The sequence below is a fragment of the Microcaecilia unicolor genome, chromosome 2 (assembly GCF_901765095.1).
Source record: "Microcaecilia unicolor chromosome 2, aMicUni1.1, whole genome shotgun sequence".
NCBI lineage: Eukaryota > Metazoa > Chordata > Amphibia > Gymnophiona > Siphonopidae > Microcaecilia > Microcaecilia unicolor.
In genome coordinates this window covers 205,055,163-205,075,244 of record NC_044032.1, presented here as the reverse complement: position 1 = coordinate 205,075,244, position 20,082 = coordinate 205,055,163, and the positions used below count along the sequence as shown (strand labels likewise).

Sequence of the window (20,082 nt, the reverse complement as noted above, 5' to 3'; positions counted from 1 at the left end):
GCAGGGATTTCCATGGGCTTATGTTCTATGTCCTGAAAGCAGCAAGGAGTTTTGATTTATGCAGTAATAAAGCTGTGTCTAGTTAGAGTAGGAAAAAGAAACAGAGAAAATAAATTCAGCTCACAGTTTCGGAAAATGAAATAAAATGTAGCATTGGGAAAGTATACTGATTTATCTGCTCTCTCTTTTATTATTTGTCCACTGCAGCTCTGCTGCTTTGGGTGAGATGCAGGCTTTGCTGTTTTTGGCAAGTGTACTTCTATAAAAGCAGTCAGCCCTGAGCTAAGAAACCCATGATTATCTGATGTCATTATTGCTGGTAGGAAAACCAGCAGAATGAATTTCAAGTCATTTGAGTTATTTCAGACATTTGTAAAATATTACAGTTATTACTCATTGCTATGATTGGTTGCAGTGCAGGGAAAGGTTGTATGTTCGGCAGACAGCTGTAATTAACTTGAATTCAAATGGCTTGTGACTTTCATGGTTAGTTTTTTGTGTGTGTATTTGTGTGCAATATATGTTCTGTTATGAATCACTTATTTACTTTTCATGGAGTTGTGGATTCCCAAAATATTATGAGTTGCAGCACATTTTCTCTTTCTGTTTATGCAAAAGTGAATAAATGATTCATTCTAAGCAAAAATATTGTAGCCAGTTAGAATCTGAGATGTGAAATGTGGAGATCAAGTTTGAATCCCTGGATAATAATAATGTATCCCTGGCCTATATGAGGACCCTGTTTACCAAGTTGTGTTGTAGGCACACTAGCATTATTTGCATGCACTAAAAACGCTAGTGCACTTTAGTAAACAGGGCCCTAAGTGTTTACGTTTATTAAAATTTTATATACTGCCAGGACTTACCAGGTTCTAACGGTGTAAATCTAAATAACTAGTAATCTGAATGAGCTCGTTAAAATAAGTTCTAACTCATTTAGGGCCTCTTTTACAAAGCTGTGCTACCGATTCCCAATGCGGCAAATGAGAGAAACCCCATTCAATTCCTATGGGCTTCCCTCTCATTTGTTGCACAGGAATCGCTAACGATTCCCCTCTCCTCCCTCCCTCTCCCTCGCTGTCCTTGTGGCCCAACATCTCTTCCCCCTCCCCCCTCCACTGTGGCTCAACATCTCTTCCTCCCTCCCTGCCCCTGTGGCCCAACATCTCTTCCTCTCATTCCTTTCCTCATTAGGTCCATCATTTCTTTCTTCCCCTCTATCCCCTTGGATCCATCCCTTTTTCCCTCCCTCCCTGAGTCCATCACTTCTCTTTCTTCCCTGCTTCCCCTTAGGTCATCACTTCTCCCCTCCTGGGTCCTTCAATTCTCTCCCCCCCCCCCCCCCCCCCCCAAATTCCCTCCGGTCCATGACTTTTCTGTCTTCCCTGGAGTCTCACAAAAACGTCCAAATCAGTATTTTCTAAACCTATTTTTCAGACTTTTTCTGTGCTGTTCTTCTGCAGTGCAGCGAAGCCCCAAGGGGGCGTGTCGGGGCATGTTAAGGGTGGGATGTGGGTGTTCCTGAGACATTTTTCAGCTATAATGAAACAAAATCAAAACGTCTAGAGCTGAGACTTCAACGTTTTGGTCTAGACCTGTTTTCACAATGAATAAGGCACAAAAAGGTAATGACCAGATGACCACTGGAGGGAATCAGGGGTGATCCCCTCCTACTCCCCCAAAAATGTGAATAAAAAAATGACTTACCAGCCTGAATGACAGCCTCGGATGTTAAAGTCTATTAGAGCATTGTGCAGGTCCCTGGAGTAGTGTAGTGGTCGGTGCAGTGCACTGGAGTGGGGGACTCTGGTCCCTATCTTCTTCTACCGGTCACACTTGTGGTGGAAACTATGACCCCTCCCAAAGTCGCCAAAACCCTACTTTACCCCCATGTAGGTGCCCCCTTCATCCATAAGGGCTGTTGTAGTAGTGAACAGTGGGAGACAGTGGGTTTTGGGTAGGTTTTGAGGAGCTCAGGGGACAAGGTAAGGGAGCATGGTTTAGATGTGTACCTAGGAGCATTTTTATGAAGTGCCCTCTAGGATGCCCCATGGCTCTCCTGGAGTGTCTGGGGGACCAGTCTACTAAAAATGCTGGCTATTGCTACATCCCAATGGCATGAATCTCTAGGTTTTGCACTTATTTGTTTTTTTCCCGAAAATAGACCAAAAAACAAAATGTTCAAAACAGTATTTTTGAAAAAAAAAAAAAAAGACATTTTTCTTTCAAAAATGATATTCTTTCCTATTTGGATTTTGGTTGTTTTATGAAAAACGTCCAAAGTTGGACTTAGATGTCATATCAAAGATGCCCCTCTCAACCAATACATAGTTTATTTTATGCATTTCAGAGTAATTTATTCTCCAAGAGTGTGAGACACTATCGAAGGCGTTCTTAATCTGTCCATACTACACTGAGGTTTCTGCTTTTCTTAGCACTAGCCATGATGGATTTAGTTAGCAAGAGCTGGTCTTTTGTTCTATATGCTCCTCTTTTTGCCCTTCTGTTCTATTGCTATGATTTGACTGTCTCGAAGAAAAGGTGACTAAAGTCTTGGATCCAAAATGTTGACCTTGGCCGACTTTTCATATCATGGGTCCTTAGGCAGTCTGAAAAAGTTACATTTTAACTTCTGTAACTTTTTAATTTTTTTTTTCACATAAAAGGATTGGTTTGGACCATTGTATTTACAAATTGTTTGCTCTAACAGAATTCATTAAAACCTTATTTTTTGTTTTTGGTGATTGTAGTCACCTTTTCCCAGAGATGGTCTCATGATCATATCTTCTTTCAGTATCTTATGCAGCAAACAGCTTACAGACTGTAGGTAGATAAGTTATTGGTCTGTACTTTTTGGGAACATTACTTGAATCTCCCTTTCGAAGAAGAAGAAGTGCTCATCCAGTTATTAGCCACTGTGATATTAATTCAGATTGCCTGATTTTGAAATCTGCCTGGTCTTGGTGGAGTGATGTTCACTGTTTTGAGTCAAGAATTGGTCACGCCATCTGGGCCAGGGCTCTTCAATTTGAGGCTGCTTATAACAACTTTCCAACTCTTATTGTTACTTCAGGCCATTCCCCAACTTTGATGCTTGCCTTTTCCAAATTCTTCCTGTATGCAGAGGTAAAAATTGTGCTCCAAAATGTTTCAGCTTTAGTTTGTGACATTTTCTCATTTCTTTATGAGATCTGATCATTTTAATTTCAAAAGTCTTATGCACCCGGATTTTCCTTAAAATGTTCATAAGGTCATTGGTGCAGTGATCAGACTCTTTGGAATTGAATGATCTAGACTTTTTAACTCATTGTGGAGGTCATTTACTATTGCAGCAAATAATGTGCATTAATGTTGTTAGCATGGGCTGTTACTAAATGATCACTTTCTAGTCACCCATCAATTTCCCTCCCCCCCCCCCCCCCCAACTCTTCTATGTTCTGTGTTATATTACTTTTAGACCCTTTTCTAATATATGTTCTGGTAGTATCACCTTGTATTCATTCTGTTCTGGTCTGAGGAAAGGAGTGTTAACATCCAAAACTAGTCAAAAAAACATATTACGTTTGCCCAGTAAAAAAGTGTCTCATTTATTTGTTCCTCTTTGTTAACCTTCTTTTCTTTCCAGACTGTGCATGATTGATGTACTGTAGATGTCTGTAGATGGAAAAGGTAAAATGTGTTAATGTGATAACTGGTGCACACCAAAAGGATGTCAAACATCCTAGTGGCCATTCTGCATTTTCAGAGCACCATCTTTACAGTGGAGGAAGATGAGATCTATGGACAGCATATTAAACAGGGGTCCAATCTGCACTGTGGAGGTTAAAAGACTGGTGGACATTTTTTTTAAAAGTAGGAATAGTAATCCTACTATCATTGAATTCTAGTATGGAAACATAGACAGTATGGTCAGTATCTGCTGTTCTATTCTATGTAGTCTGCTCATTCATACCAACCACTCAGCTCTGCAGGTGCTTCCTCTCCCTCAGAAATCCTCTGCTTACCCTTTGCTTTCTTGACTACAGATACTGTTGTTGGTTCCAACATTTCTACTTTGAGGCTATTTGATGCATCTACAAAGAAATGTTTTCTTAGATTATTCCTTTAAAAATGACTATTGAAACACATAAATGAAACTAACCACAAAACTATCCCCCCCCCCCCCAAAAAAAAAAAAACAACTGAAAAATAAAAAACTAACCAAAGCTATTTTTGTCTGCACATATCCCCAACATTTTCTACTGACCAATTGGTACTACTTAAGGGTATTCCTTGGAGAAGGTGACTAGTCCTAGGGCCAGCAGGGACCACCCATGTCATCTGCGCAGTCCATCAAGTACAGAGTAGGGGTGGCAGGGACTGCTGTGCCATAAAGGAACACCCCCTCAAAAAGAAAAAAAACTTATAGTATTGTGGCTGCGCTGTTCATATGTTTGCATACATCTTTTTGTAATTCCTGTAGAACTATCTTAATTTGCATTTCATTGTTTTACAGGTAAATAAATATGGTGATCCTGTGAAGACCCTGTATTTTAGCTATTTGGCCATTCTTCGAAAGGTTGCTAACCATGCTGCACTTTTGCGGATTGATAACACCACCAGCAAAAAACAGGTTGGTTTCCTGTTTTGTTGACACAAAATTGTGAAAGAAGCAGCCTTCATAGCAATAGGATTTGGGTATTTGAGTAGAGGGTAGAATACAGCTTTCAAAACTTTAGAATTAGGTGTATGCAGGGCTTTTTTTGAGGGGGTACTGGGGGGTACTGAGTACTGGCACCTTTTCCAGTGTCTGCTAAAATTGACCCATGGACCACAAGTTTTAATGAAAGAGCTCAGGCTCAAGACACCAATTCTGCCTTGTCATAGATTCTGTGACTGGTTGCAGGGGGCCTGGCTAGTGTGGAGTGAGTCCCTCAGTGATCACTCCACCCCTGAAGGGTGGCCTGGCATTTGAGTACCGGCACCTTTTTTGCTAGAAAAATTGCACTGGGTGTATGTATGAATTTGGAAGAACTGAGGTAGGTAAAGAGTATTTTGGCTGTCTTCAACAATAAAAATAACAAAATAGGGAACTAGGCCAACAAATTGCAAATTACCTTTCATTAAACCTATAAAGGGTATTAAGGGGCCACGTAGACACAAAGAACATGCCTATTTGAGCCTTTTCTATGAAGAAAAGTAGGCATCTACTTTTTCTTGGTGTAAAGAACCAAGAATGCACCTAGATTTTAGGTTCAGTCACTTAAGCCAGCCCTAGAGCTGGTGTAATTATGTGCTCCTAGATCACAAAAGAATGTGCTTATATGTGACCATCTTTGGGAAAAGATGACTAAAGTCTCCAGAAACAAAAATGAGGTTTTACTTAATTCTGTTTGATCAAACAATTTGTAACACAAGAGTCTAAACCCCATCTTTTTATGTGGGGAAAAAAAGGTTCAAACATGTAACTTTTACAAACTGCCTATAGAACCATGACATGAAAAATCAGTCATTCTCAATATTTTGGATCTGCTACTTTAGTCATCTTTCCCCAGAGACATTTACATAGAGGGGCCTTTTTACAAAGGACGCCCAAGTCAGAATAGAGTCATCCAACTCATAACATCCAAATGGATGTCTATCTTGCATGTATTTTCCAAAAGGAAATACATCAGGATGTCCAGTATGAGCAGCTATTTTATAAACTGTAACGTCTAGCGTATGAACGGCAAAAAAAGCAAGGACAAGGACTTCTGTCTGGCAGCATTCTTAAAAGAATGGCCACGCAGATGTCCCCGTAGAATAGGGGAGCAGCCTTGTGGATAGTGCAGTGGACTTTTAAACCAAGGGACCTAGGTTGAAATCCCACTTTATCTCTAGTAATTTGTAATTGTGAGCCCTCCAGAAACAGAAAAATACCTGCTGTACCTAAATATAGAAGCCACCTGCAAAAAGGCTATTGAAGTGCCGTATGTATTTTTCTGCTCCTGGAGAACTCACAGTTACAACAACAACAAAAACAAAATTAAAGTGGGATTTTAACCTGAGTCCCTTGGTTTAAAGTCCACTGCACTAACCACTAGGCTACCCCTGCTCTGTTAAGAATGCCCATAATAACCTGAAGCTGTCATGGAGCCTGGTATTCCCTTTAAGTTCCACTTCAGAACTGAAGAAGGATTACATTTGAAAGCTAATCAAAGAATGTATTGTTAGTCTAATAAAAAAAAAGGTATCATCTTACTTTCTTTTCTCTGTTTTGCTTTATTTCTATTTATTACCTTTAAAATACCCTAAAAATAGGCCCTTGTTTAGACTCTGAACCTAGGCAATCTGGATTAAAATTACCCTGAAAGTGACAAAAGAATAGGGAAGTAGAAAGTACGCCTTAGAGATGAATGCTGAAATCTTTTTAGTATATGCATTGTGCTGGGTTTAGAAATATAGTGAAATGACTGGAAGATATAAACTCAAGCATCCATGATAAAAATCTCACTGTGCCTCCTTGTGATCCTGGGCGAGTCACTTAACCTTCCATTGCTTCAGGTTCAAATTTAGGAGTCCTTTTACTAAGGTGTGCTAACAGATTTAGCACGTGCTAATAGCACGCACTAAATGATAAGATGCCCATTATATTCCTATGGGCATCTTATCATTTAGCGTTTGCTAAATCTGTTAGCGCACCTTATTTATTTATTTATTTATTTATTGCATTTGTATCCCACATTTTCCCACCTTTTTGCGGGCTCAGTGTGGCTTACAATAAGATATGAATAATAGAAATACATTTGTTACAACTTGGTTATGGATTACATTGTACAGAGTTGTGTGAGACATTCGAGACATACCTTAGTAAAAGGACCCCTTAGATTATAAGCCCTTTGGGGATGGAAAATACTTACTGTAACTGTATGTAATTAGAGCATGAACTCAATCCCAAAATACCTTCTCTTCCTTCCCCTTCCCTTCATACCCTTCATATTCTGCCACTGGCTGTTCCTCATGCTGCTAGTAGACCATTTGAGGCATCTGCCACCCTTTTCAGTAAGATGTATTTCCTTATTCCCTCTCAGCTTCCTTCACAAGAACATAAGAATAACCGTACTGGGTCAGACCAGTGGTCCATCTAGCCCAGTATCCTGCTTCCAAAAGTGTCCAATTCAGGTCACAAGTATCTGACAGAATCCTAAATAGTAGTAAGATTCATGCTACTGATCCCAGGGACACAAAACATGCCTATTTCCCACCTTCATATTATGACCCTATATCCTTGAATTTCTTTTTTTGTTGGAAAAATGCAATCATCTCGTGCTTTATTGAAAGTTAGTAAATATTTCAATCATATCCTCTGTTTGTCCTCCCTTTCCCTCGAAAGAAAATAAATGCTGAAACTAATACAGCTGATAAACAGCAAAACAATTTTTTCTGCATTGTATGCTTTTTTTAAAATAAAGTGTACTTTGAAATACATTCAGATGTTGTGTGAAAGATGTTCATACATGAAAGGCAATTCTATAATTGCATGTGCAGTTGTGTGTGCCTTAAGTAAGTGCACCAAAAAGATCGCACTTAACGTCACTTTTGGCAGCACTCAATTTAGGGTGCAGAGCTTGTGAGCTGCAGACCTTAGTGACTGATCCACCCTGTGCAAAGGTTTGGAACAATAGGGTGAATCAGCACGCTGATCCAAAGTTTTTTCCTAAGGAAGAGTTAGATTTCCATTTTAATCATCCTACTGATACTTTTTCTCTAAACCATATGCCACAGTTTTGAACAGATTTTACACATGCTGGATTTCGAAATAGCTTTAGCCTTCAATTTGGAGTGGACTAAAATATGGGACTACTGTTTCCAAGCATGTACTATCCAGTTTATGCCAACGCAGAGCTGACCCAAGATGGTCATGGCAAGGCTCATAATGTCAGATCCATGGCTACTTCTGTAGCTTATTTAAGATCATTTTCTCTGGAAGAGATTTGCAAAGCTGCAACAAAGACATTGATCTATACAGTCACATTATTTGGAAAGAGATTCCCAATAAGTAAGTTTAGTCGATTTGTCCTATGGAATATCCTTGAGGCTTAGAATTTTACTCCATCCTACTGGTCAATGTACTTTGATTTCCAGGTTGTTTTGTTTAAAAAAAAAAGGTTTAAAAAATGCTTGCTGCCACCAAAAACAATTTTGATATCTACATTGGTTGTATCTTTCATTGTTTCCCTTTTTTTATTGAATGCAGCCTGTAGATAGGGATTCCACTTTTGAGGACCTGCAATCCTGCTTGTCCTCTGAGAAAATCAAATTATTCACCTGTAGCAGGTGTTCGTAGACTATAGGACTCAATTTATCACATACTCGCCCACCTTCTTTACTGTTTGTTGTCAAAAGAATCTGTTCGACAACTGAAGAAGCCCCATGTGGTGATGTAACACAAATAGTGATGCACTTGTATAGTGGAGAAACTAGGGCTCCACTGGATGATTTCACCCGCTTGTGAAAATTTGAATCCTAATGTCCACAGGTAAGTAACTTGGTTTTTCTGATAATGTTCCTTACCTCATTGGAGTTTCATATTATATTCATTAGTTCTCTAACTTCTTTTCCATTGAAAAAGGTTTGATTCTTGTGCCTTTCTGATATCTAAATGTCTTTTGTCATGACCTCTTATCTGTTCTGTCCTTTAGGTTGTTGCCTTGTTTTTTAGGGTAAAGTTTTGTCATGTCACTTTGATTTGAAAATGTTGTCTTTCTGTTTTCCTCCCATGACCAAAACACATTTTGGGACTGCCCCCTCTAAATGTGGGCAAAAGCATTCATGTTGGGGAACAAATCACATGTTTTTAGCAGTTTCAGAAAGCCAGTTTTCAAACACAAATTGCTCTTTACCTGAATAAATTGTTTTGAAAAATTTCCTCTTACCTACAGAAAATTAGAATAGGCTTTGACCTCATAGTTCAGCTTTTATAAAGGGCAAGTTCAGTACTTAAGCCAGGCGATTTTTAGCAGGATCGAGCAGTGTTGTCTATCTCGGGCCCCTTCTCCCTGAAATGCTGTTCTTTGTTAATCTTCCTGCTGGTACAAAGTCCCAGCGGCTGTTAAGGGTAAGGAACCCTCGCTGTTTTTGGCAGGCAGGTAGGCTCCTTTGGTAGTAGGCGTGTACAGAAAATCTAGAAATGTTACATATTTGCTATTGACGCAGAGTTTGTGTACAGCCGACCTTTGGCATGCAGTTCACATTGCACTTGCAAGTGCAGCTGCTAATAGTGTGCTTTCAATTTTCTTTACTGAGAGGCTCTATCCATAGTCAGTTGGTTTGGTTCAGATGCCTGATGAAGGCCTAATGGCCGAAACACAACTCGTGTTGAGTCTTGAATTGTCAACCAATAAAATTGTGCGCTACACCTTGATTTTTTATTGTTTGTGTACGTCGCCTTCGCTGTCATTTGGTTTTCTTAGTTTAGTGGGGAGGACTTTTCTTCCCTGTACTTGTGTTCCCTTGGTAGTGGGCCATCAGCCTTAACTAAGCACTTAAAAGCCTCATTAGCAGATAGGAAGGTCTCTTTGGCTTTTCTTGTGCCTGCAAAGATAAACAAAGAGGGGTTGTTGCTTATAGCAAGGATGCCTCCCTATCTTTTCCCAGGTCTGATAGATTTGAGCCTCCTGGCTATCTCATGAGCATTGTCACTGTGGGGAGGGCCTTTGATATGCCGAGGAGTGCAGCAGAACTACATCATAACAGATCTTGTGTTATATTAACTCTGAGAGTGCAGGGCAGGATGGTTATTTATTTATATTGTGGAGGGGTCAGGCTGTCATTACAGTGGATCTCGGTGATATACCAAACATCCCTGGGTGGATTGTTGCTAGGGCAGCCCAGTTTGGCTAGGACCATAAAGGTGAGCCAATAGCCCCAGTATGAATATCAAAAATAGCTATGGCTAATAGACAATGAAGAATATAATGAGTCAGACTTGAAAATAAGGTAAACATGGGCACTGCTGTTGCATCTATATATTTGTTTATGAGTACAGCTTGTTTTATAATTAATCTAATCTGTTTTATAAAAGCTATCATTTTATGCCCAATACCTGCAGTATGTGATATTTGGGAAGTGGAATGGAAGGCAACAGCAGCTAGCTGCAAGTTCCTCTGTTTACTATTAATCCATTAAGACCTTTTAAAACATTTTTGTTCCATACATGGAGTTTGGCTCTTGTCATCTGTGCTTTGAATTACTTCCTCTTGGAAGCACTTACAACAATTACTCTTTTGTATTAATCTTGAAAGATGGCATTTATCACACTCATAACATGTGCCAAAAGAGTGAAATAGCTTGGAACTTCTTTACAGATGAGCCCTTTAAATGAACTCCAAAGGATGAAATCACATTGAAGCCAGTATCTTCCTTTTTTACTTTGTTTACTTGCATAGAAGTATAGAACTTGGAGTCTGATAAAAATTTCCAGGTATGTTTTCCTTGTGTGCTGCAATAATGCTTCTCCACCATTCACGTTACTCATTAAGTCTGAGTGTTCTATCTGCATTTTAATCTAGGTTTCTCTGTTTTTTCCATCCTATATGTAGGTGGATTGTTTGTCTGATGGAAGCTTTTACAGTCTGGAACCAGCTTCTCCTTTTTCATTCTCAGCTCATTCCAGTCACAAAAAGTGTTGATGTTATCAGTTACTAGGACTTGCCACTCGCTTTTCTGGGACTACCAGCGGCACAACACAGCCACCGGCGGTAGTCCAGCCCCAAGTGTGTGCCATTTCCGGAAAAAAAAGAAAATCCCCGTAAATGGCTTGTGTGGTGCTAATTGGGCATCGCCAGGTTAGTGTGGAAGCCCTTATCGCCACCTCAGTGGGTGGCAGTAAGAGCTCCTCATCGCATGGCCATGCAGTAAGAGTTCTCTTACCGCATGGCCATGTGTGCCTGGGGTCCTTTTAACCACTGTGGTAAAAACGGCCCCCACTGCTTACGAAGGCCCTTTTTTCCGCAGCTAGATTATTGAACTATGGAGGAAAAATGTAAAGGGCTAGGATTTAGACTATAGTAGTGGGAGGTGGGATGAGGTAAAAATTAATGCCATGAGTTTATTTGAGAAGAGTGCTTATTTCCTTAAAAGGCTAGACTGAAGAAGTGAGTTTTCAATAGACTTCAGAATAACAAATAATCATCAGTGCATTTGATGGTTTTAGGTAAGGTGTTCCAAATTTTAGTGCCTTGATATGAAAAGTTAACATTATGGATTGTTTTGTGGGTTACTTTCTTACAATTCAGGAAATATAGGGTAAGATATTCTCTAAAATGATTTAGAGATTTTACGTGAGGGTAATTCAGTGAGGTTGGTCATGTATATTGGGGCTGAACCATATAAAATTTTGTGAATTAAGGTGCATAGCTCGAATGATATTCTATCTTTTATTGGCAGCCAGTGCAAAGTGTACAGAAAGGGGGTTGCTTTGGTGAAGTGTGGTAGTCTGAATATGAGACGTGTGGCAGTGTTTTGAGCAGTTTGTAGTTTTTTGAGGAGATCTCCTTTAAGTCATGCATAAGTAGAGTTGCAGTAATCAAATTTTGTTAGGACTAGGTATTGAACTAGGGTACGAAAGACTGATTTTGCAAAGAATGGTCTTAGTCTCCTCGATTTCCATAATGAATTGAAGACACTTAAGACCACTTTGGAAATTTGGTTATCTAGAGTGAGGAATTGGTTAATTGTGACTCCTAAGATTTTCATAGTTGAGTCAAGGGAATATGTAATGTTCTCAATGGTAAATGATTTAAGATTTATAGCGTGATGAGGATTAGTAACTATTAAGAATTTAGTTTCATCAGTGTTGAGTTTTAATTTGAAATTGGATGGCCAAGATTCCATTAGAGAGATACCTAATCTGATGATATGAGTAATTTAATTTATGTCTTAGTGAATGGAATATAGATGGTAACATCACCTGAAGAAATGAATGTTGTGAGACCATTTTTCGCCAGTAAATTAACATGATGTTAAATAGGATGAGGGACAATAGAGAGCCTTGGAGCACTCCACAAGCAGGGGACCATGCTGATAAAATTGTACCTGATTGTTTCACTTGGTATGATGTAGACCTTAGGAAGCCTGAGAACCCTTTTAACAGAGCTCCACAGATCCCGTAATGGTCAAGGATGTTTAGAAGGATGTTATGATCAACAGTGTCAAAAGCACTGGCCATATCAAATTGTAGTATTAATATTTTATTACCAAAGCAAAGTTCTCATCTAAATTTAGCTAGGAGGGTGGTGAGAACAGTTTCAGTACTTTGAGAAGGTTTAAAACTGGATTGTGAGCTATGTACAATGGAGTGAATAGTCCATTAGTTGGTGTGTGACTAATCCCTCCATTATCTTTACCAGTAATGGGATTGAAGCCACTGGTCTGTAGTTAGAGATTACACTTAGGGTGGTTTGAGTATTCTTTGGTATGGTAGTCAAAATAATGTGCCACTTTGAGGGGGGAATAGTCCCTGAGATAGCATTAATGTTATGTTTGAGTGCAAATAGCTTATGAGTAAAATTAGGGGCTGATGTGAAGGTAGCTATGTAAACTTATTGCGATGCCTCACTCTATTTTAACATATTCATGGTCCTCTCCTGTGAACATACCAGCAGGAGCCCCTTTGTGTCAGGTTAAATGTAGTAGTTTTGATGTTGAGAACAAAACATCAGTCTTTGGCGTGATATATGTTTTCACTTTTGTGAACCTGTTCTGTATCAAAGCAGGTAAAAGTGCACGGGGGGGCTTTCATGCGTGGGCCTAAGGAGTTTCTTTTTGATTCAAGATTCTTAGCGCTTGCAATAGCATTTTAGGAATCCAGGAACGAAGACACACATTCAGGGGCCCTTTTATTAAAGGTTGGTGCTCCCCCTGGAAATGACTGCATGGCAAGTGGTTCACATACCTCTTTAATTTAATGATTTATTCTGTGGTCAGAATGTATGTCAGTTGTGCTTTTTCATATCTCCTTCACATCTGAGCTTGTTATATAGATCACATACCACATGGCCATTTCCTTTTTGAGAAAAAGACATCTTTTTACCTGCTGCGGTAAAAAGGGGACTCAGCTTGTGTCAAAACGTGTGCTGATGCTAGCACAGGCCCCCTTTTTTTTTTTTAATTTATAGAAGTCTTTATTCAACATTGTTAATCAAACATAAGTTTTAACCTTCTTTACATAATATCCATAAGGTATAGTGATTCACTTTCAATCCAGGTCAAACTAATCAAGATAACTAATAACAGTGTTAGCAGATTAACAGTTTCAGATATGGAGCTCGCAGTACTTCAAAGATTTTATGATTTTACATTTACATCTACCCCACCTTTATATCCCTTCCCCCCTCTATCAACTCTAAACCTCCCTCCCCCCTCCCACCCGTCTTCCCTCTTATTTCTTATAACATCCAAAACATATATTATTCTACGCACTTAGCCAAAAAGGGTTCCCAAATTCTCTGCCATTTAGGCAACATTCTTCGTTTTACGGCAGTCAACCGTTCCATTTCACAGGTATAGCGAACCTTGGTTATCCATCTTACCATTGAGGGGACCAAAGGGGATTTCCAGCTTTGAGCCAAATTCACCCTTGCCACATTGAGAGTGGCCCGCACCAGGAGCCACTGGTGGGCTTCAAGACCTTCAGGTCGTGCCCCCAGCAAAAAGATCGAGGGATGCCACTGCACAGACCTGCCAATCCATCCCTGAAGGCGTGCTTGAATCCCTCTCCAATAAGCTTGTGCTTTCAGACATTTCCACCAAATGTGCCCTGCAGTTCCCACCTCTCCACAGTTTCGCCAGCACCTAAGTGATATTTGAGCATTCATGTGGTGTAGTCTAGCAGGAGTCAAGTACCATCTGTAAAGCACCTTAACCGCATTTTCTTGTAAGGCCACTGCTAATGATACCTTCCTAATATTCTTTTCCAGAGTCAACCAATTGGCCTTAGGAAGTGTAAATTGTAGTTCTTGCTCCCATCTCTGTCTATGTAATACATGCGGTTTCGAAAGCCGCATTAAGTAATCATATAAAAAGGATATCAGACCCTTCGTACGCTTCGTGTCTACACAAATCTCCTCCATCGGGTGTGTGTCACGTTTTAAGCATATACCATAAACAGGTCCCTTGAGAAAGTGATGAAGCTGCAAGTAGGCATAGTGATCACCGGAGCTAAGTCCATAATCTTTCATCAAGTTCTCAAAAGGGGTCACCCTATCACCCACATGTAACTGCCCTAACAAATCCAGGCCTGCTACAGCCCAGTCACTGAAAGGTCTACTGCCCACACCCGGTTCAAAGGAGGGGTTATCTGCAATTGGGGCTAAGCCTGATAATATCGGTTGACGGTCTGTGAACATAGAGTCCCAATAATGAAACGTAGCCTGGACTGTGGGAGGAAATCTGTCTGTCCTTCCTCTATGTTTACTAGGTAGCCACATTAAATGGTTCAGGGGTCGCGAGCCCACCAAAGCTTGCTCTATAGCCACCCATCTTTTATGGTCCTCCCCTCTAAACCAGTCTATAGCACCTCTCGCCTGGGCCGCCCAATAATACCACGTCAGGTTGGGGACTCCGAGGCCTCCCTCCCTCCTACTCTTGTATAGCAATGTTCGGGGCAATCGTGGTCTTTTATGATTCCAAATGAATCGGATCAAAATATCCTGAAGGCCAGACAGGAAGGATCTAGACACCTTCAAAGGCAAGACCTGGAACAGGTATAGCAGCCTGGGCAAGACGTTCATTTTAATTGCTGCAATGCGCCCGAACCAAGACAGCCCCACACCCAACCATCTGTCCAGATCCCTCTGTATCTCCCTCTTAAGGGCTTGGTAGTTATTATCAAACAGAGCGGCTATATTACTAGTGATCTTCACACCCAAGTAACTCAATGCACTCTCCTCCCACTTAAAAGGGAAGGATGTCTTCAAAGTCTCCATTACACTCGAAGGCACCCCAACTGCCATTCCTATAGACTTACTAGCATTAAGTTTATATCCTGAAATTTCCGCGTATTCCCGTATCACTTTCATGAGGTTAGGTAAGGAGATCAGCGGGTTTGTTAATGACAGGAGGACATCGTCAGCAAACAACGCTACTTTATATTCTTGTCCTCCCACCTTCACCCCGGCTATGTCTGGATGTTTTCTAATCGCCTCCGCCAGGGGCTCCATTGCCAGAGCAAAGAGTAGGGGAGACAGCGGGCACCCCTGTCTCGTACCCCTTCCTAGCTGAAACATCGCCGAGTGTCCCCCATTCACCCTCACACAAGCCCGTGGCCCCGTATATAATGCCCTAATCCAAGTTCTATATTGGGTACCTATCCCAGCCCTAGCTAGGACCTTGTCAAGAAACCCCCAGTGGACCCGGTCAAAGGCTTTCTCAGCGTCCAGCCCCAGTAAAACCACCGGGTTAGCCCTCGTCCGAGTTGCATATAAAAGGTCCACTGTTCTCCGGATATTATCCATAGCTTGTCTGTTAGCTACAAAGCCTACCTGATCTGGGTGAATTAAACAAGGCAAGAGCCTCCCCAGCCTAGTGGCCAGGACCTTCGCCAAAATTTTTACGTCCGTATTGAGTATCGATATTGGGCGGTACGAAGAGCATTCAGTTCTATCCTTACCAGGCTTTGGTATTACTGCCACCCATGCCTCCAACATCGTCAATGGCAGTGAAGCTCCCTCTCGCACCGAATTAACGATCAAAGTCAAATAGGGCGCTAGTTGGGTTACAAATGTCTTATAAAATTCGTTTGTAAAACCATCTAGCCCCGGCACTTTCCCCGTTGGCAGATTCTTGATGGCCTGAATAACTTCATCTACTCCCACCGGTCGGTCCAGGTCCAATCTCTGTGTCTCAGAAAGCACATTCAAGCCCCTCGCCTCCAAATATTCATCTATTTTATCAATCTGTACAGCAGCATCCTCTCGATACAATTGTTCATAATATTGTGCAAAACAATCTCTGATTTGTGTGGATTTGTGCACCACCTCACCTCTAGTACCCCTCATCCTTAGTATATTTCGGTCAGATCTCATCTTTCGTAACTTAGTGGCCAATAATCTTCCAGGTTTATTAGCACCTGCATAGTACACCTGGTTAAGCCTTGCATGCACAAATTTCAAACTATCCTCATGCAGATCAGTCACCTCCAGTCTCATAGCCTGCAGCCTCCGATAATCGGCCACCGACCCAGTATCTCTATATTTAAGCTCTAGCTCCCCCAATTTATCCATACATTTAGACAGGCGTTCCTTATGAACTCGAGCTTTTTGACCAGCCTGCTTGAGAAAAAACCCTCTCGCTACTGCTTTAAATGCATCCCAAACTGTACCCAGAGATGGTCCAGAATCTATATTAATGTCAAAATACTCTTTTAGTACTGGGTAAAATCTCCCCACCAGCTCCGGGTCTTGTAATAGAGAATTATTAATCGTCCATCTTCTGTCACGCTGCTCCTCCCTCAATGATGGAATATTGACCCAGACTGGAGCGTGATCTGAAATCGTTATGTGACCTATATTAGCCCCTCCCCCTCCAATCGACAATGCCTTGTCCAAGAAAACATAGTCAATTCTGGAGTAAGAGAGGTGTACTGTTGAGTAAAAGGTGTACTCCCTCCCCCTGGTATTCCCAATTCTCCAGGGATCATATAAACCCATCTCATCGACCAAATAGTTTAAAGCACTAGAATTTTTACGGTCAATCAGAGCAGGAGGAGCTGACCTATCTAAACCTGGCTGCATGGTGGCATTAAAATCACCAGCCACAATCAGTTTACCTTTAGCAAAGGCCTGTAGTTCCTTCCTCAGGCGCATGAAAAACTTATCCTGCCTCTCATTCGGGGCATATACATTAGCCAATGTGCATTCCTCCTGCTCCAACATCACGTGCAATAGCAAAAATCTGCCCTCCTTATCCTTTCTAGAGTGTAAGACTTGTACCTGAGTGTCTTTATGAAACATTATTGCTACACCACGTTTTTTAGAACCAGCCACATCGGAGGCACAGAACACTTGCTGGTATTGTTTAAAATTCAAAAGCCCTTCGTGTCTTCGCTGAAAATGAGTTTCCTGCAGGAAAACAACCCGCGGTCTCATCAAATTCAACTCCCGCATCAGTGCGTGCCTCTTATATGGAGAGTTCAGCCCCTTTATGTTGTATGTGCAAACCCTAAAATCAACCATTTATATTTCGGTACAGTGAACAATAAATTATAACCCCGGGAAGGCTTAATCCTAACTCTAGCTCCCTCTCTCCCCTACTAATCCCTACCCTTACTATCCCCTCCCCCCCATCCATACCCACCCTAACTCCTTCTCCCCTCCTGCCTCCCTCCCTTCCCTTCCCTCTTAACAACCCACCAAGCAGCTCCTTAAGATACTGCTTGGGATTTTGAAGAAGAAACTCCACTAACTGATTTCCAACCTTTTTTTTTTTTTTTTTTTTTTATACTACAATTTTTTAACCCAAAATAAACGGAACCCCTCAATCCCCTCCTTCTCACGTCCCCACCTCCACTTATCTTCTCAGATACATATGAAAATCCACTATCTTGTTTCGTATGATAATGTTTAAGTCACTCTCACTCTCCCTTAATCATAAAGTCATCACTTCCCCTGCTGGGGCTTTGAACTCCAGAGCTATCTTTGCACCACACTGTCCAGTTGGTGCTTCTCAGGTCTGGTTTCGTGGTTTCTTTGCTCCTTTTTCAACTCTTTTCCATCTCTGCAGCCGTGCTTTTGTTGCGGGAGCCAACTCCGTCGGCGGACTCTCTGTAGATGTTAATCCCACCTCGTAAAGGCTCTTCCATGCTGCCTCCACAGTGCGACAGCGGAGTTTCTCCCCTTTAATCTCAAAGCAAATTGCAAACGGAAATGCCCATCTGTACAATATTTTTTCCTTAGTTAGGACCTCTATGACCGGCTTCATGTTCCTTCTCAAGGTCAAGGTGTACAGAGAAAGATCCTGGTAGACCGCAACGCGGGCCCCCTTGAATTCAAGGTTGGTGGATTGTCGAGCTTTTTGCCAAATCCTTTCTTTGCAAGCATAGGTGGTAAAACGCACCACAATATCTCGCGGTCTGTTGTCCCTCGCAGGCCCAAGCGCTCTATGAGCTCTGTCCATTTCTATCTCACTGGTATCAAAATCTGGGCCCATCAACTGTGCACATATAGATCGCACCACTGTCTGGACATCTTCCTGGTCTCCATTTTCCTGAACTCCTCGAAAGCGAAGATTTTGCCTGCGCCCCCTGTTTTCAAGGTCATCTAATTTCAAACGCAGATCCTCCGCCTGGTCTGTCAATTTTTGCAAGCGTTTGTCTGTCTCGTCGTGTCTCTCCCCCAGCTCGTCTGCGCGCTCTTCCAAAGCTTCAACCCTCCCCCCCAGCTCCCTCATTTCGGCGCTCAGAGCATCCACATGCTCCAGGATTTCGTCTTTTGACGCAACAATTTCAGCCCTGAGTGCCTCCAAGCATTGAGTCAGTTCCTGTGAGGGAGCCTGAGCGGGGATGGGCTCGCAGCGCACTTCGCGAGGCGAAATCTGGCTAACTTCTGGGAGTCTGCATACCTTGGGGGAGGCGGGGTGCGCTAGGCCTCGATCCGGTTGCTTCGACGACAGACGCTCGCTCTCCCGATGCAGCGCGCCGCTTCTTTTACTCATTTTTCTGGATTCAATTAATTCAGCACCAGTTCGCCTTTCATGCGAATGTTGTGAGAGATTAATTTATAGCGAATAATGCCTTTTTCGCAGAGGTAGGAACGGAGCTCCGGGACTAAGCAGCCATTCAGTTTCGTGACGTCACTTCCTCCCAGCACAGGCCCCCTTTTACTGCTGCTTAGTAAAAGTATCCCTCAGTGCAGTAGGTGCTGCTCCAGAATTAAAATTTTAGTTCTTGAACTGATGAAAAGTACACTTCCTACAAGCTATGTTAAGAACAGAAATTCAAACTGTGTCAAACACAGTTCATCCAGCAATTAGGGGCTTCCTCTGCCTGAAAACCCTTTATTAGGCTATTTCAAGGAACCCGTTAGATTTGGGAGATCTCCTTGTTGGTACCTGAATCAGTTTGATGAGTTCATCACCTCTTCTGAAATCGTCTGACTTTGCAGAATAGAATTCCCACACCAGAATTAGATTTCTTCTTCATTGGTAGTTTTTCCTCTGAGATTTTTCTAAAGAATTCACCTCAGTAGATGTCCCTGTTTTCATACCTGCTATACCTGAACATGACTTGTCTTGAACTACCAAAGCAAAGGCAGTTGCTAAATCCAGTAGGTATCTTCAGTTCTACACTGAAACTTCCAGAAACTTCTGTGCTTCTAATTTCATTTCATTCCTCAAAACCCTTAGATGTTTCCCATAAGTATGTCTGATTGTCACCAACACCTTCTTTCTGATATCACTACTATGAGCTTTTGCGGATCACTAGTAAAAGATCACTTAGAATGAAATGCTCTGATTTTTCTTTTTCCTATCAGAAATATGAAATATCAATTGTTGCATTCTATATGTAGTAATCAAAAAATTCATCTTCCATTCTTCTTTACCTGTTAGAGTCTTCTGAGCTTTGTTGTGTTTTTTTCACCAGGTTTAGTTGTTAAGCCACTCTCAAACAATGTTTCAGAACTATAGTTGCATATTTCTGGTCTAAAAGCAGGCTCATTGTTCATTAACCCTGATATTTTAACATTCATTTTCAGCAAGCCACGTAATCAGAGATCACGACTGGTAGCGCTATAGAAATGATTTATAGTAGTAGAAACAACAAAATAGAGGCAGTGAGATGTGAAGGGCATTGCACAAAAACCTGATAAGTCACAAAAATCACATTTTTGACAAAAGCAGTTCTTGTATTTAGATTTTTTTCCCTGTGACAACCATTATTCACAGGTTATATAATTATTGTTAATTTTGTTACATGTCATCAAATGTCAGAATAACAAAAATTATGTGAAGATTACTGTCTAAAGCTTCTTAACACTTTTTTGTCTAAATATTAACGTCCAATTAATAGTGCAGTAGTTGTGCTAATAAAAGATTTATTGTGTGCTCTAAAAATTGTGTTATGGTGTT

The 20,082-nt window shown here is 41.2% G+C and overlaps 1 protein-coding gene across 1 annotated transcript in view; it reads left to right on the top strand.

Annotated features, from left to right (window-relative positions):
- The window catches only part of ERCC6L2 (ERCC excision repair 6 like 2), a 171,269-nt gene that overhangs the window by 119,924 nt on the left and 31,263 nt on the right, over positions 1 to 20,082 (top strand). The window contains 1 exon segment of the mRNA XM_030193646.1: positions 4,496 to 4,612. Within this exon segment, the coding sequence (XP_030049506.1) occupies positions 4,496 to 4,612 (117 nt within the window).